Raw genomic sequence first — 18792 nt, forward strand, 5'->3', positions numbered from 1 at the left:
ACGGTACCATAAGATTCGTGTAACATTGTTATCCAGGACAAAAAAGCTACAAGGAACTAGCGACGGGGACCTTTATTCTTCTCGTGCAATCTCAAATCAAGCCACCTATCCTTTCCTCTCTGTTTAATGTCATTTTTCGCCCTTCCCTTGGTCTCAGACACCTTCATTTTCAGCTAGTTACACCATTAAACTATTTGAACTCCACCATTTACTGACTCAGACTGGAATATAAAAATAGCATGGGATAAATATTGTTGTATCACTGGAGATTGGATAAAGAACACTCAAAAACAGAAAATCTATCGGGAAAATCTGGCCTATCCCTACATCTTGTTTACTTATACCTAAAATTGCTAAGTTAATAATATGAAGGGAGAAACACGCACTCACATGATAATTTCCCTTTTAATACTTATTTATTCGAGAGCAGATGTTCTAGGTCAGATATCCCACAACGCCATATTACACTGGATAGCCTCCTCCTCCTCGTGACTCCATTAAGAAAAACGTCGCTGCCGTATCCCTACTTCAGCTCCTGAATCGCTTACTCACTCTTGTATAGAAAACGTCCACAAATAAATGTCTCTCTGCATACACCTACACCTGGATATGTCCTCCTCCCCTCCTGTCTCTCAATTCGAAAATATTGCCGTTCACCAACATCTGCCGTCCTCCGTTCTTTTCAATGGCCAACCATATCAAAATACTGTATTCTGTTCTATCTTTTCACCTACGCCTACAGAAACCCTTTGGCTAATTCTGCTATGTATGTGACCCCAAGTGTGTCACCTTTTCAATCAACTTTGTGCCACATAAACAATTGAAAATGTTTTTTCTAGTGTTTTTTCCATAAGCATGCAGCATCCATATTTCGCTTTCACAAAGGAGTGTTAGCTCATAATCCCTTCATTCATTACCAGTTTGGTTCAGCAGACAATCCAAATCTCTTACCGAATTTCCGAGTACGCGCAACCTTACTACTCGCCTCTTCTCTAATCCTATTTTACCCATTGTGTTTGCTCCTAAATACCTACACGAATCACACCTCCATTCTTTCTTCCACCATCCACGTACACATTCATTGTTCTCACAGAGGCAGAAGTGGCACTACTGTCAAAAGATACATACACTGACACAGTGACCACTCATCTCATCACAATATTTCAAGTTCTAATGAAGTTAGCTCGCAAAAATTACTATAACAAAATAACATTATCAGTATATGGGTTCTCAAGTTTCGTGCAAAAATCTCATGAATATACAAGTTCTTGCAATAATTGCTTCAGCAAAAACAAAAGCAAAAATGTTTACGTAAATGAGTTCTAAGGTTACTGCGCAAGAATGCTATGAATTAAAGGGTTCTGTAGACACCTCACTCAAATTTCTGTGGCAAAAAACTGTTCTACAAGTAATTGTGCTATCAAGTTATTAAAAAAAATAAAACTAGTACCAGTACAAATGTTCACTCCTAGATTTCACATCATTCAATTGTAGGCTTAAGCACCGATAGGAAGAAGATAATGCCAGCCATATCAATTAATCCCTCGGGAGCCCTTGTTTCTTTTATTAAACAAATACATTAGCTGAACACAGATGAACTATGAGATTATACGTCGAAGCAACACGCTTTACTAACACAAAAATACCTACACTAAGTTAAACTTCCGTTCATGTAAATCCACTCATCAACGCTATGTCCTTACAAGAATTGCTGCTTTACAATCTACAGCATTTTAACGAACATTTCATGATTTCACAAACTGGTAAAATCTTTACTGCACACTCAACACCTTTCCCGAATGACTCATAACCCCCTGACAGAACATCGAATGTTCCAAAATGGACACTCGGCCTTCATTGCGTCAGTAACTCGGGAAAATCAGCTCATGGTCCCGTGATGGGCTTCAACACCTGTGTAAATCTATTAACTCAACCCACAGGCAACTTCGCTCTTACTGTAATTCAAAGCTAGTTCAACTTGGGAACATTTCGTTCACATCCTTCTCAACAGAAATTACCTCGTAGGCTTGGTCCAGAATCCTGTTTCTACAGCTCTTTAACTCAAAAAGAACATAGGATTTCAGTCTCCGAAAAACTGAATCGGTCGTATATCCGCCTGGAACAGAAATATTTATCTTGCCGAATAAGAAAAAAAAATGCAGGTTCGTTTGTTATTTTTATTATCATTTTAAAATTATTGCTGAATAAACAAGTCCCACGGTTAAATGACGTCTAACATCTAATACTTGGTAAAACTACGTGAAATTCTGACATTTTGTGTAGGCTTCGGTGCCTGTGGTAACTGACAGCTCATTTGACAAAACTTGTTCGAAAAATCCCTGCTTTCAGTAATGCAAATTTATGTTGTGAAACAAAATGTTCATAAATAGCAGATACCTTATTGAAAATATTTCTTAGTGGAGTTACATTTATTGTGTGGATTACAAATGCAAATCCGCGATGAGTGAAGTACTGTGAAACATTTTTAAATTTTTGCAGAGGTCTAAAAACAGTAGTCAGAACGCTTGCCTCAATAGCAAATGGAGCCGGAGTCGATTCTCCACGGAAGCAAGCAAATGTAGACGTGGTCCGTAAAAATCAATATACATACATGCATACATATATGTATATATATATATATAATACATGTATATATATACATATATATATTATATATATAATGTATACATATATAATATATATATCATATATGATATATATATACTTGTATATATATATATATATATATATATATATATATATATATATATATATATATTATGTATGTATGTATATTGATTTTTACGGACCACGTCTACATTTGCTTGCTTCCGTGGAGAATCGACTCCGGCTCCATTTGCTATTGAGGCAAGCGTTCTGACTACTGTTTTTAGACCTCTGCAAAAATTTAAAAATGTTTCACAGTATTTCACTCATCGCGGATTTGCATTTGTAATCCACACAATAAATGTAACTCCACTAAGAAATATTTTCAATAAGGTATCTGCTATTTATGAACATTTTGTTTCACAACATAAATTTGCATTACTGAAAGCAGGGATTTTTCGAACAAATTTTGTCAAATGAGCTGTCAGTTATCACAGGCACCGAAGTCTACATGAAATGTCAGAATTTCACGTCGATATATATATATATATATATATATATATATATATAGATATATATATATAGATATATATATAAAGAGAGAGACAGAAAGAGAGACAGAGAGGATGAATCAAAACACTCATAGAACGATTTTCCTAATGATATGTAGGAAAGTTTTTATTATATATATATATATCATTATATATATATATATATAATGTATATATATATATGTATTTATATTATTTATATTTATAATTTATATTATTTATTTATATATATATATAGATATATATATATATATATACTATATATATATATATATTTAATATTATACATATATTCATACAAAATACAATTATTCTTTTCAACAGTTTCAAACTTACTTCTTTAATTCACACTAAAATCATACAGAAGAATTACAGCAAAAACCTTTCGTTAATTTCCGTTCTGGTTTACAGTGCCAATGCAAAGTCGTTCCAATCTCTGCAGCACCCAGCTACCTCAGCTGCTTTGCCCGCGATCTCTTGATCTCCGAAGAAATATGTGAGGAGTACTAATGTAAAGTGTAGTAAGTTTGGTTCTGTCAATAACAAAATATACGTAACAGCTTTTTATTTAAAAGAAATAACACAGGTGTGAGTCCAGTTTATTCTTAAAAAAACTATTTTCTGTCTTAAAAGAGAATTACTCTTATACTTTACTACTGTTTATAGTTTTTTAACTATACACACATACTTATGTGTGTGTGCGAGTGCATGTTTGGTATAAAATATGTATGTATGTGTATGTATATGTATATAATGTGTGTATATATATATATATATATATATATATATATATATATATATATATATATATATATATATATACGTATATCTGCTCCCCAGACTTTCTCAACAAAGAACTTGAAACAATGAGAAATACCCCAAGCACATAGTAGAAAAAGCCATTTTTTACAAAACCAGAGAAAACAAAGAAAAGGAAAAATACTTAAACAAAATCGTAATCTCCCACGAGGATAATTTACGAGAGATCACACAAATCTTATGTCCCTCCAACAATTATATATTCACTTGTCCGAATACACTGGGGAAGTCCTCAATTAACATTCAGCAAAAACCAGTTTCCAAGGACATAAGGGTTTATGAGATCCCCTGTAGGGATTGAGATAAGTCATACTATGGTTTCACTAGAAAATTTCTCTTGGTAAGATTAACTCAACATAAATTATCAGTTAGATATGGACAACATAGTTCGGCAATTTTCCATCATATAAATAATTCAAACCATACTTTGGATTGGAACTCGTCCCGAATCTTATACAAGAGGAGCTGTCGCAACAAACGTCAAATGGTAGAATCTTCACTGATAAAACAACAAGATAATAGGAACAACCATTCCAATGGAGTCCGGGACTCTGACCAGATAGACAATATCTTCCTTACGGAAACGATGAAGGGAATTAAGACAATTTACGGAACATACGGCGGCTTAGCACTGACCCAAGGCATCACCTATGGGCATATATCGCACTAGATATTTCTCTAATGAAACTCATGTCATTCACTGCTTGATATGGGTGGAAGTGAGTCCACCGAAATATACTCTTTAGCTTTAAACCAGTGTTTTAATGGGCTTTGTATACTTGAGATGTATCCTGTTTTAACAGAAGAATTTATTTCACTACACACACACACACACACACACACACATACACACACACACACACATATATATATATATATATATATATATATATAGATATATATATATATATATATATATATCAGCACACACACATGTATTTATTTGTGCATGTTATTATATATATATATATAATATATATATACATTATACATACATACATAGGCTATGTATACATATACATATTATATTCACTTTTATAAGATATAGTACATACTAGCTGACAAACCTGTCGCTGCCCAGGAAACTTCTGAATAACAACTAATAATCTAACTCTCTCTCTCTCTCTCTCTCTCTCCTGTTCAGATAGTTGCTTCAGTTACATCCCAGCGACCTTGGAAACTATGGGTTAAACTCTAATATCTCATTTTTTACATTTTATTTTTCCCTCCTCACTCCACCCCCTATCAGGACTGAACTTGGGAGTGCCACTATTTATCTCAGCAACCTCTAAAACTATGGATCAGACACTAATATCTGTGGTTTTCAGTTTTTTTACATGTCACCCGCTTCCTACCTCTTCCTATCAAGGCTAAACTTGGACTTAAAGGCTTCGGGAGTGTACTATTCATCTCAGCAACCTGAAAGACTATGGGTTAAGATACTAATAGCTGTCATTTTCAGTTACTTTTACATGTCATCACCTTCTGACCCCTTCTCTAACGGGGCTGAACTTGGAATTACAAGACATCAGGTCTGTCACTATTCATCTCAGCGACCCCTAAAACAATGGATTAGACACAAATATCTGTCGTTTTCAGTTATTTTTACATGTCACCCACTTCTCACCCCCTCCTTATTGGAACTACAGCTTCATAACTATTCTGAAGTTATGCAATTAGCGCCTATAACCTACATTTCAAATTCGAACCAAATCAACCCAAAACTAAGAAAGTTACATTCTGGGGGGTAGAGGTAAAAACTTTTTAGGGGTGTTATATATGTTTTTCAGAAAATCTAATTAGCCTATGTTTGAACCCCATGGCAGTTTAATCTCTGTGCCAAATTTCATAATGATCATTTCACTAGTGTAGACATTCACTTGGAACAAACAGACATGATTCCCATTATATATATATATATATATATATATATATATATATATATATATATAAAAGATTATTAAAAATATGTGTATATATATATATCATATCATAAATAATATTATATAACATATATATTTTATAATATACATTAAATAAATAATATATATATATATATATATATATTATATATATTATATCAACACACACACATATGTATCTTAAGTATAAAAGGCCAATTAAAACACTCTAGTTTATAACTAAGGACTATGTTTCGCTCGACTGACTACCACCAAAATATAGACCTTAGTTATAAACCAGTGTGTATCAATGGGCCTTTTATACTTGAGACGTATTCTGTTTTAACAGAAGAATTTATTTACATATGTATCTTTATAATGTGAATGTGCGCATGTTTATTTTTATGTTTGTTTGTATATTTGTTTGTATGTTTGTGTGTGTATTTGTGCGCTATAGAAATCCGAACCGCTTGACTGATCTGACAAAATTTGGTACGTGGCCATCATTTGATCAAAATTAGACAATATGGTAGGTTTCCAACCCGTACCCCCCTTTCCCCATCCCCCTACCTTTTGTAACTTATGTGGTAACCACTTAACCAATCTAGACAAAATTTGGCACTTGGCTATCATTTGACCCAACTTAGATAACAGGGTAGGTTTCAAATCCATATTGGGGGTTGTGTATAGGTTTAATGAGGGGTGGGCTTAGAATTAGTAGGGGTGTTCCAGCTACATCGGTGTGTTTAGGTTTAATGGGGGGCGGGGTAAATGGAACACTCACCAAAATAATATCTGGATAAAATAAAATGGACAGCCACCACAGGAGTGCCTGGATAAAAGGGGCAGGAAGACAGTAATACCTGGATAAAAGGGACAGTCAGCACAGTAATATCTGGGGGACAGTCACAGCACAGTAATTCTTGGATAAAAGGGACAGACAGTACAGTAATATGTGGAAAAATGAGACAGCCCCCTCAGTATTACATGGATAAATGGGACAGTCACCTCAGTAATACCTAGATAAAAGGGACAGACAGAACAGTAGTCGGAATAGTCACCACATTAATAATTGAGAGACAGTCGTCACAGTAATGTTTGAATAAAATGGACAGTCACCACAGTAATACCTGGATAAAATGGACAAACTGTACAGTAATATTTGGATAAAAGGGACATGAAACACAGTAATACCTGAATAAATGGGACAGTCACTACAGTAATACATGTTTAAATGGGACAGTCTCCACAGTATTACCTGGATAAGGATGATAGTCAACACAGTAATACCTGGATAAATGGAAAAGTCAGTAGAGTAATACCTTGATAAAGGGGATAGTCACCACAGTAACATCTGGATAAATGAGACAGCCACTACAGTAATACCTAGATAAAAGGGACAGTCTTACAGTTCATACCTAGATAAAAGGGACAGTCTACAGTTCATACCTAGATAAAAGGGACAGTCTAACAGTTCATACCTAGATAAAAGGGACAGTCATTTCTATATAAAAGACATAATTTTGCCAGTAACACCTAGTAAATGGGACAGTCAGCACTGTGATATTTGGATAAAAGTGACAGTCAGCACAGTAATTCATAGATCAAAGGGGCAGTAAGTGTAAAGAGATGCAGGAAAATTTTCCCGAGTTCTTCAGAGTTTTCCCGGGAAGCATCGGGTTTGTCAGCTATTAAAGGCAAATCAAATGTGGGCAGGATTAAAAGGATTTGAAAATAATATTTTGAAACTGCATACGAAGTTACAGAACTCTGGTTAAATCTGTAATTTAAAATGGACATATCACGATATGGCAATGAAACTATCTACAAGAATTGTTTTAGATAAAACACTCGAAAAAAAGAATATCAGGAGTCAGCTGGTAGGACACGGTGGGAAATGATGCTATAAGGGAAAATGTTATTTCAGTGTATTTACAGTAAGACTGTAAAACCAGAAAAATTTGTGAAATGCCCAGTTCACTTAGGGACATTTGATCCCCGAGGGGCTACTACCAAATGCGGCGAAACAACGATTCATCTACACTGTTTCGCCGCGTTTAGTATTGGCCCCTTGGCAACCAAATGCACTGAGGGACATTTGATCCTCCAAGGGACAATACTCTAGCTACGAAAGGTTGAGACTTTCCTATGGTTAGTGGCATTGACATGTCTCCCATCTTGCCAAAGAAGGTATTTAATCCTAATCCAAACAGGTATAGTCACTCATATAAGTTCATGGATGTCTCCGGACGTAAAACTGAATTCCACCCAACCCCTTTCTGGACAACGGGTCTGTATAGTGTCGTAAGACGGGCACACACCGAAACTTTCTACAGCAGGGTTAGGTAGTTGAACATTTGGCCAGTTTCACACTCCCAGTCACCTGTCATCCAGAAAGGGGTGAAATGGAAATCTGTCTCAAACACCCAGACATCCATGAACTTATATAAGTAACTGCACATTTTCAGGATTTACCTTGAGGTTAAGGTTAATCCAGAAAGTGGACATAAACTAACGTAAGCTCCGCCATTTGCTTTTATTCACAAGTGACTTCGTGTTAAAGTAGTATATGCCTTGTGTATGTGTATGTATGCTTACTTTTAATGTATGCACTTATATATATAAAAGGTGTAGATATATATATATATATATATATATATATATATATATATATATATATACGCATATAGTATACACACTCACATACACATGCAAAATTTAATTAGGGTTTATATATATAATATATATATATATATATATATATATATATATATATATATATATATATATATATATATATAACCCTAATTAAATTTTGCATTAAGCAACTCGAAAAATGTACAGCAAGGTCCTAGTATTATAATGTTTTGATCTCCGCGTTTTGCTTTTGTACCGACGAATGGAGGGAGGTGACAGACAGTCCTCATAACTGCGGCCCTTGGCGGTCACTTCCCTTAATTATCCATAAACGAGGAAATGGCAGCGCCGCTCAAAAATTTTGCCAAATCTACCAAATTTTCACCCAGTTTTCCCTGAAAAGTTTTAACGAGTTTAAGAAAATATGGCAGCATTGCTAATCACCCTCGAGTCTCAACCTTTTGTAGCTAGAGTATAGTACTAAACATGGTGAGAAACATCTGATCACCGAGGGGTTAGTATTGAACACGGCGAAACAGTGTAGATCATGAATCACTGTTTCACCATGTTTAGTACCAGGCCATGGGGATCAAATGTTCCTAAGTGAATTGGTGAGATCACGAATTCCCCGAAAATCCCTGCTTTCACAGTCTTACTGTAACATTTCTATGATAATGATGAACATGAGATGGTAAGGGCTCGTACATGACCTTGAAACAACCCCAGGGCGAGAGAGAGAGAGAGAGAGAGAGAGAGAGAGAGAGAGAGAGAGAGAGAGAGAAAAAAAAAAATATATATATATATATATATAGTATATATATATATATATATGTATATGTATATATATAGATATATTATATATATTATAGATATAGTACACATATATGAAACGTACATATAAATCATAAAATTAGATAATCCTTTGGGCAGATACTTTTAACTCGTAAAAACCTATTGCTGCTCTTTTGATATACAGATTACCTATCAGTTGAATTAAAGCTTAATAATGAGTGCACAACCAAATAAATGGGATAAATAGTTGTTGTAAGTGGACAGAATAATATAGACTTCATTATGAATATAAGTGCTGTTATCATCTGGTTTAATTAAAGTTTGTCATGGTGCAGGAAGTTTTACTAACACTAATTATTAATTTTCTTACTTTCCTACAACAGAAACCAAATTCGGGTAATCTCGCAATACTTGCATGTTCATCGTTATTATTCTAGTATTTTAATCAGTGAGTTACGAGCACTTCCTACTACCAACATTTTTAACTTTTTTTTTCTCTCTCTCTCTAACAAAGAAGTAAGCAAAACACTATTGCCCTATGAATAACTATCATTCCCTCACTTTCCACCAGAAGCAGAGTCCAGCAGCAGGTGATGAAAGCCGAGTGAATTATGCCAAAAGCACAAAAGTTAAACAAAATCGGGCAAAGCGAGGGATCAGGCGTCGGCCACCCGCATCACATCAAGACCAGATCAACGCGCCTAGGCGCCGCATCAAATGGCGTAGGCGCCTCCGAAGGCAGCAAAACCAGCAGCGTAGAGAAAAGGTCTCCCTCCAAAGGGGACCGTCACCCAATAGACAACACACAAAGGGCGCCGACAGCAGAGATGCACGCGGCAGTCACCACCCACCCGACCAACCTGGCCGGTCTCAGCCTACCAGAAGACACCGTCGAGGTGCACTTCATCCCAGATTCCGAAAGCAACTTGGTGCGCATTCCAGGACGAGGCGAGGTCATCCAGCTACGCCACCACGGCCGAGTGATAACGCTCCCAATCGCAAACGCGGCAGAGGCCGACAGAAGAGACGCTCAAAAGAGCTACAGCCTGAAAAACAGCGCCCCTCAGGAAGTTCCAGTAGATTTCAGCCCCGGGGGACCGAGGGGAGACCCGCTCCTGGGACGGATGGCCCCACTGGCCCCGCCGTCTCCTGCTGGAAATGTGTCCGTCGACTCCGGCGTATTAGACGTCTCCGGAGGAAGCAACAGCAGCGAAAGCCTCGGCTTGTCATCAGAATTATTTCGCACGGAGGACGAGCTCAACATGGGCCCGACGAGGCTGCCAAGCATCGAAAGCGCCTTCAGCAGAGTAGGGGAAGCTTTCAGAGGGTCAGACTCCCTGACCCCCCTCACCTCCGACCCCCCTCCAGCCCACAGTCTGGAACCGACAGCCACGCGAGTTCTTGAACCGCCACCTGCTCACACCACTCTTGAAACCGCTCCCTCTTACGCTACTTTAAGGTGAGTCCCTTTCCTTATCTTTCCAAATCATTCGAGTTTGAATATTTTTTACTTAACATCGTCAGTTCTCAAATACATTAACTCAATCATTCACGATAAGCAAGTGGAATGAAATCTATGAATATCTTGGTTTTTTTCTAGGTTTTCATTCTTTTGTATAAATGGTAAAGTACGATCAAATTTAAAACAAAGAAATGACGACAATTATATATACCATTATATTTACCGTTATACTTGCAATATGTATGACACAATGTCACAGTTTCGAAATGCAATACTGACTATTTATTTATATGCAATAATCCTGATACAAATCGGTTCTAAATTATCATTTTCACACCAATGCTACAGATACAAAATAAACCGACTGCTACCTCTTAAAAAAAAAAAAAAAAAAAAAAAAAAAAAAAAAAAAAAAAAAAAAAAAAAAAAAAAAAAATCCAACTAATCATTACCTAATCGTATGATGAGAAATCGCCATTTTATTTGTACAATTTGACATTCTAATATGAAACCCACAAACCAGCACAAGAAGTGGTTTTCATCAGTTAGACTGTGGCGCGAATCGGCTAGTAAACGCAGACTATTGTACCAACAGGACTGTGCCTGCAACGCTCTACAGCAGTTACCCAGCCCCTCCGACAGTTTCCTCCCCTTCAGCTACTGTTTTGCCATATGCCCACGAGTCGGCTTACGTGGATGCCATGGGCACGTTGAGTACCTACCAACCCCTCACTCGATCGACACCGCTCCTGGCACCTTCAGACAGTCTGCACACGCAGCTGATACCAGGAATTCACAGCTACCCCCCGGAATATACTTTCAGGTTGGTTATGCCAGTTTAAAAGTATTGAGAGAATATACGTTAAGCAAAGATTATTAACAGCTAGATTTTGGAAGTTACGAAATTCATCTCCAGCCAATAAATGGGTAATCACTCAACAAGCTCTCCAGATTCTCTAAAAATGCAACGCTCTCCTGTTTCATTCATGCACAACTCCTTTGCTCATTTTTATGGTTTAAATAAAAATATTAAGTGTATTACGTAAATATGACCTTGGAAATATAAATATAAATATAAATGACATACACATACATGAACTGCTTCTCACATAAGTCTACTTAGCACAAAAAAAAAAAAAAAAAAAAATAAAACGGCGGGGTGGGGCTCCAATCCTTTTTCAAAGAAAAACGAACGAACAATCTTTTTCATGAAATATATTTTAAATACATTACCAGCTAGTCGTACGGAATCCTGCTACTAAGGGAACGTCTCCAATAAAAAAAATAAAAAAAGAAAGAAAAAAAAATTTAATAAAAATAAAAACTCTTCTCTACAGATACACAGATCAGTGTGGAGTCAGTGGGCCAAGCACCAGTGTTCCTGGGCAACTCGGCCTCACATACTCTCATGGAAGTCCCCCAGTCAATGGACTTAGTCGTCCTTACACATCTCCACCATCTTCAGGTAAGGCACGATCTGAGAGACCTAGTATCAACAACATCATCATTTAGCCACTGCTTCTGCATTGAGTGGGTCCCGAGAGAAGACAATAGTCACTCCCACAATCACCCTCGAACTGCTGAGTTCTGTATGAACTCCTACAGCAGAAAACCATCGCATGATTATTCACTTCATACAGTACAAAGAAGGCTCACCATGCAACACGATAGAGAATACTGCACACTAACTATGCCATTCACCCGCTTCGCACTCAACCCTCTGGATGTTAAGGCTGCTCCTGTTCACCGACCCCTTTCACTTCACTTCAGGCATCCATCCATTTCGAGGTCTTCTTCCTATCTTTTCCCTTACCGGTCCTGAACTATAAACTTTTCACTATTCTAACACCCTTCATTCTTTCCTCAGCATATTCAGATTCACTGTTCCAACTTCCCAGTTCCCATTTACCCACACAACTACTCGTATTCACATTTACTCTCACCTCTTCCTCCAAAAGCAGTTGCTCTCCCGCCTACAGATAAACACTTGCTCTCAGAAATTCACCCTCTACTCATCCTAGGTTCATGTATACCTTTCCCCTGCACTTTCCAAGTTCTCACGTAATTGTTTCATATCCAACAATCTCCACCCAACCCCAAACACTCTTCTCTGTTTGAATCCAAACAGCTTTTCTCCTATCATACCTTCTGTCGTCCACCTTACCTTCTAATCAAAATCCCACCTTTGGTAAAGCAGGCCAAGTTATGGTCCTGTAATTCTCAGTCTCAGCAATCAACTTATCGTTATACTACAGAGGAAGAATTAAACATCTACCTTACTCCTTCATGACCTTTCATTAATCAAACATACCTTACACACCCTGTTCAATCACTGCAACCCCTTCAATTTCCAATGCATTTCCATTATTCAGCCAGTTACTGTCCTACTTGTCATGAACGGTAATTTCCAAAAGCATTATCCAACCTTTCCTAACTCCTTCCATTCTCACATGCTTCAGCGCTGCCCTTGCCTGTCATTCAAGTTTTAGAAATCCTAAAAAAAAAAAAAAAAAAAAAAAAAAAAAACTCTTTCCTTTTACCTAGGACTGCTCTCTACAGAAAGCAGCTCTCCACAGCACGTTTTATTATGAGAAAGGTTTACTAATTCACCTTTCTCTCTCTCATTTCTTTATAGAACAACTTATTCTCCCTGGAGTCCTTCCTTGCGTTCTGCCCATTTTTCATCCATTTTCTCCTCAAGTGCTCTACACACTTCCTGTTTATAAATGTCACTTGTCTTGATTACCCTTAAGCCTAAAATATTCAACCATTCCTCTCCGACCTGAACTTTCATCTACCTTACTTCAACAATATAGTGATTGTACACCCCACCAACTCTCCCATTGTACATTTTATTAAGGAAAGTCTGTACGTAAATGGAATAATTTGCTAGAAATACACGGTTACGGAAAAGAAAATACTAAGAAATGATTGTACTTATGTTTCGTCTGCCTTCATTTCAGGAGTTAGCAGCAATGGGACCCTGGCCAATCAGCCTGTCGATCCGAACAGCCTGCCCCGCACAGGACCTGGGTCAAGAGGAGGGAGGGCCAGGTCTCAAAGGGTCCACGAGAAGCTTTCACGAGAAGGTGAGCACAGGACTGGGTCATTATTTTGTGAGTCCTGTCTATTTATTCAAAATAATTCAATTCGTATAAGCAGAACTATATTGAATTATTCTGAATATTTGATGTGGCGTTCTTTTCACAGCACTGATGAAATGAGTATTACTACAAGTCTGCAGACAAGTAGGGTTCATAAGTGTTCTTTCAACCACAGTGTTCAAATAGACACCTCCTGCTTTACATCATTTATTCTACCATTACTGCAAAATTGTTCTATCTGGCTCCTACTACTACTACTACTACTACTACTACTACTACTACTACTACTACTATCTACTACTATACTACTCTACTACTCTACTACTACTACTACTACTAAAATAATAATAAAATAATAATAATAATAATAATAATAATAATAATAATAATAATAATAATAATAATATACTCGAAATATTAATGGGGATAGTCTCTGCAAGTGTAAAACTTTTTGTCCACCAGTCACAATCAAAATCACCATTGTAATATGTACAGTAACCATAGTTAATTAACTAGCGTTGCCTAGAAATGCAGGAAGATCCGTCCTTTCTCTAAGTAATCACTTATCATACAGTCACAAAAAATTATGAAAAACGCGAGTTAGGGCCAGTAAAATTACAGGATTAATCCTCAGACTCCACGTTTTACCGCCATGTGCCCCACTGTGCCACCCACAGAGTATAAGAAATCTGCTTGTGACCGCGAAAGGACGAGGATGCGTGATATGAACAACGCCTTCGACGTGCTACGTGAAAGACTGCCTTTCTGCAAGCCACCGGGGAAGAAATGCACCAAAATGGACGGCCTGACGTGAGTACTACGGATTTTGTGCAGTCCTGAATAAAAATACAGGGTTAGGAGTATTCCTTCGACCGTTTAGAAATAGCTGTCGGGGATGTGAAGACGACACTGAAAATCTGAAAATGGACGAAAGCCTGTCACCTTCCGTTCCCATTTCATTGACTGCAGTTTTCCGATTGGCTGTCTGTCCTCCTTCATGAGGCAGCTGATCTCTTGCATCAGGATTAAAGTCGCTGTCCTTTTCGGCACATCCAACCCGATTCTGTTGCTGGGCTTTGATTCAGTATGTCCATATATATAAAGGAGGTCACGGTATTGAGTGATCAGGAAAATAAAGAGCAGGAATAGTACTCCTTCCCCTAAAAGGGCTCCGGACAACGAAGTACGTGCACGAGGGGAGTCTTTCGCCCGTTTTCAAAGGTGCAGAGCTTGTGTGTGTGTCCCAGACTCCCATTTACAGACTGATCGTAGGTCGGTTTCGGACGATTACTCCTAAATCCGAAGTCATAACAATGATGACATTAGACGGTCTGACGTTAAGAACAGAGAGAGAGAGAGAGAGAGAGAGAGAGAGAGAGAGAGAGAGAGAGAGAATGATTAGTCCAAAATTAAAAGCCAAATCATGGCAGAATGCTAAGACAAGTCTGACAGTAAGAACAGAGAGAGAGAGAGAGAGAGAGAGAGAGAGAGAGAGAAATGATTAGTCCAAATTAAAAGCCAAATCATGGCAGAATTTGCCTAAGACAAGTCTGACAGTAAGACGGAGAGAGAGAGAGAGAGAGAGGAGAGAGAGATGAAGGAGAGAGGAGAGAGAGAGAGAGAGAGAGAGAGAGAATGATTAGTCCAAAATTATAAGCCAAATCATGGCAGAATGCTAAGACAGTCTGATGGTAAGAACGGAGAGAGAGTAACAGGAGTTAAATTAATAAATGGCATACACCACTATTTCCACGTAATTGCCACGTATCTATTTCTCTTTCAGGGGCCGAGACAGATTTCCTTCGAAGCTGGAGACACTGAGGTAAGTTTCGGACCCTAATTTAACTTTTCATAAAAATATTTCTTCTTGCATTTGAAAACTTCTGAAATCAACAGGTCTAATTTTACCAACTACTGCGACTAGAAGTTCTGTCGTCTGCTTCTCTGGTTGCTTTAAACATACATAAATTACAGCATATCCCGTCATTTCCAGACACCCTCCCCACCCCTCTCTCTCTCTCTCTCTCTCTACGAAGAGATATAAAACAGACGGGAAGATACCCCAAAAAAACAATTCGCTGCAATTCTTCTCCTAAGAATTTATACAACACTCAAAAATTTTACCACCAAGATTGTCTCATGTCGAGGATTCTGTAAATCTAAAATCTTTGCTAATCCGGCGATATGAAAGGATTACTTTAAAGGCTTCTCAAATTTTATCGGAAGGAACACGTAGGAAATATAACCGAAGTACTGAACGCAAATGACTCTATGTTTTCGTAGGCAATATCACGAGGACTGCTGGTCTGACAAAGTTCTCCCTTCATCGAAAAGGTTTTTTATATTGCAACTCTTGCTCTATTATAACATCCGACAACAGCAACATACAGTATTGGATGCTGACACCTGCTCTCTCTCTCTCTCTAACAAATATTCAAGCAAAATATTCACGTTTTCTCCCTGCTTTTTGGAACCTTTCATCGTTTGTATTGCCTCTATATTCTCCTGCTATATAAACGGACATTTTCATATTGCAAATTCTGCCGCTTGCTGATTATAAGCTGTAATTTCCGGGCTACCCGAGAGCAAGACCCCGTGCCAGCGAAGGCTGTCATAATCTAAAATGAAATAACGTGTGTGTGTGTGTGTGTGTGTGTTCAAAAGATCACAGATGTATGCTATTCAGTAGAAGTGAAAACCACATGAAAATAACAGCAAGATACGTACAAACACGGACACATTATCTATCTTATATACCAATAAGATATTAATATATATATATATATATATATATATATATATATATATATATATATATACATATATATATTATATAATTATATACTATTATAAATAATATTATAAGTATATGTATTATATATGATGTGAGTGCGTGTTCGCGCGCGTGCAAGGAAGACAAGTTCGTAACTATATTTCTGAGAGAGACGATTTCGGCTATTTAAGAAACTACTTTCCAACTACAGGACGAAATTAATTTATGAAACCCTTCATGTTTATTGTTCAATGTTTCTTCCAAACTTCCAATAGCCCCATATAAAGGTGAAAATAAAAATCTAAAATAAAAAACTAAGCATAATTAGTACCTACTTCATATTCAATACCGGAGAGGTGCTTTATGAAAATGAGTAAAAGCCATCTCAACGTAAAAATCAGGAGAGAAAACCTACGAACTTTCGCAGCTGGAAATAATTTTGTAAAATACGCGAATAATTGTGCATTTTTAAGTTCCTAAACTGCTATTTAACAATAACTCCATACGCAGTAACTCTATAATTCTACATTAGTTTTCAGTATTCAATATTTAGTGACTATTTGTAAGCGTAAACATTGGGAACGTTGGACAGCCTGTTCGAGCGCACCCGCCACAGGTGTCCGAGCACACCTGTACAACGTTACCAACTAGGAATATATCTCTCCCCTTTCCTTCAGTAAATACGATGTTTAATTGCGGAATCCAGACAGGATAAATGTGCAGTTAATCTTTTTAAAAAATTTATTTCGGTGAATAATGGTTCCAACTGCAATAAGTTTTGGTTGTTTTAATTTAAGCTGGTCTTAAGCCAGCAAGGGCTATTGCTCTTGGACAGCACGTTGTAGACGTTTAATAGTATGACACAACAAGTGCCACGTACATATTTTGTCCTCCGTGGCACACGAGGTGTATCGTCATCACCTGTTACGCACGACAATGGCAAACAGGTCTCGCATACAACAGTACAAAATAAATACATCAAAATTACGTAAGACGCGCAAATGCAAAAGCAAGATAAATCCGCACAGCCTACCTTAACCTATCTACTGTATCCTTCTCGACAGGACTTTATCAAGGGCAACGCTACCAAAGTTTCACGTCCTTATCTCTTTCACAGATCCTCCGCCGCTATGTGGCTTTATTTAAAGGCCCTATTCTATACTGTCCCTCAACACGTGGGAAATGTTTTCTTCAGACATCGTAGCGGCATCCACTACTTTCTTAAACTTTACTAATACTCCGTTCTGGGATTCCTCCTTGCTTCCTTTTTTCTTACCTCGTTTAAAAGCGGATTTACCCTTCTTTTGCAGTTAGGATCAGACTAACTGATCCCACCAGGCATTGGTTAAAGACTTTCAAATGTGTTAAAATATATTAATATGCACAAATAACAACCAAACCTTTATATATATATATATATATATATATATATATATATATATATATATATATATATATATATATGTATATATATATATAGTATATACATGGCTGAAATCTCGAATTAATTACAAAATTAAATCTAATTTTCAAAAACTGTTCCTACATAACTTTGATTCCTGCGCCAACAGCTGCCTCAGCCATTATCGCCTGGTCCTCTTCTGGGCTACAGTCGATTTCGTACGGAATTGCATTCAAAAACAGATTAAAGCCGAAAACTGATCAAAAAACGAGACTAAAAAATGAAAATTTACCACAAATCCCACAGCTTAGAAAAAGGATGTTTAGCGAATTTTACCGAGTAGAATGCTTCTCCATGAATCTCTACGGATCCCTAAAAGGACACATATAGCCAAGAGTATCGAGAGTCTAAATCTGCAAAACAAGCTGATCCTAGACACCCTGGAGCCCCACTCCACGGGCGACAATGCTTGCTCCCCATCACAAGGGCGGCCATCGGTGCCCAACGTCGTTCACACGAAAGGCCTGCGTGAATACCCCAGATGGACGTGGAGAAGCGTCTTCATTACAGACAGCGGGAGACGACAGCTGCAGGAGAGTTCTACTGGAAGTCTTCAGCCTCCCAAACCTGACATCCAGTTTATTTAAATTCCATAAACTGAGGATTTTTGGGGCTCTCTGGAAGCGAAGGGATCCTTGGATAATCATCATAAACGATGTCATTCGCAAATCATAACTTTTCTGA

At 37.4% G+C, this 18792-nt stretch overlaps 2 protein-coding genes across 4 annotated transcripts in view; one reads left to right on the top strand and one right to left on the bottom strand.

Moving 5' to 3' along the window:
• LOC135220927 (uncharacterized) overlaps nt 1-18792 on the bottom strand; it is a 241443-nt gene that overhangs the window by 129421 nt on the left and 93230 nt on the right. The gene's annotated exons all lie outside the window — the stretch shown is intronic.
• Nucleotides 1-18792, top strand: part of LOC135220925 (uncharacterized) — a 43010-nt gene that overhangs the window by 11315 nt on the left and 12903 nt on the right. Inside the window, exons 1-7 of one of the 3 annotated variants that reach the window (XM_064258576.1) lie at nt 1960-2162; nt 9879-10766; nt 11293-11592; nt 12107-12234; nt 13733-13858; nt 14551-14683; nt 15657-15695. In XM_064258576.1, coding sequence (XP_064114646.1) covers nt 9919-10766; nt 11293-11592; nt 12107-12234; nt 13733-13858; nt 14551-14683; nt 15657-15695 — 1574 coding nt within the window. In that variant the 5' untranslated portion in view covers nt 1960-2162; nt 9879-9918. Of the gene's footprint in view, nt 1-1959; nt 2163-9878; nt 10767-11292; nt 11593-12106; nt 12235-13732; nt 13859-14550; nt 14684-15656; nt 15696-18792 lie in introns of those variants that run through there. The other 2 variants (XM_064258575.1, XM_064258577.1) reach the window with 2 other exon arrangements.

The sequence above is a fragment of the Macrobrachium nipponense genome, chromosome 2 (assembly GCF_015104395.2).
Source record: "Macrobrachium nipponense isolate FS-2020 chromosome 2, ASM1510439v2, whole genome shotgun sequence".
Lineage (NCBI taxonomy): Eukaryota > Metazoa > Arthropoda > Malacostraca > Decapoda > Palaemonidae > Macrobrachium > Macrobrachium nipponense.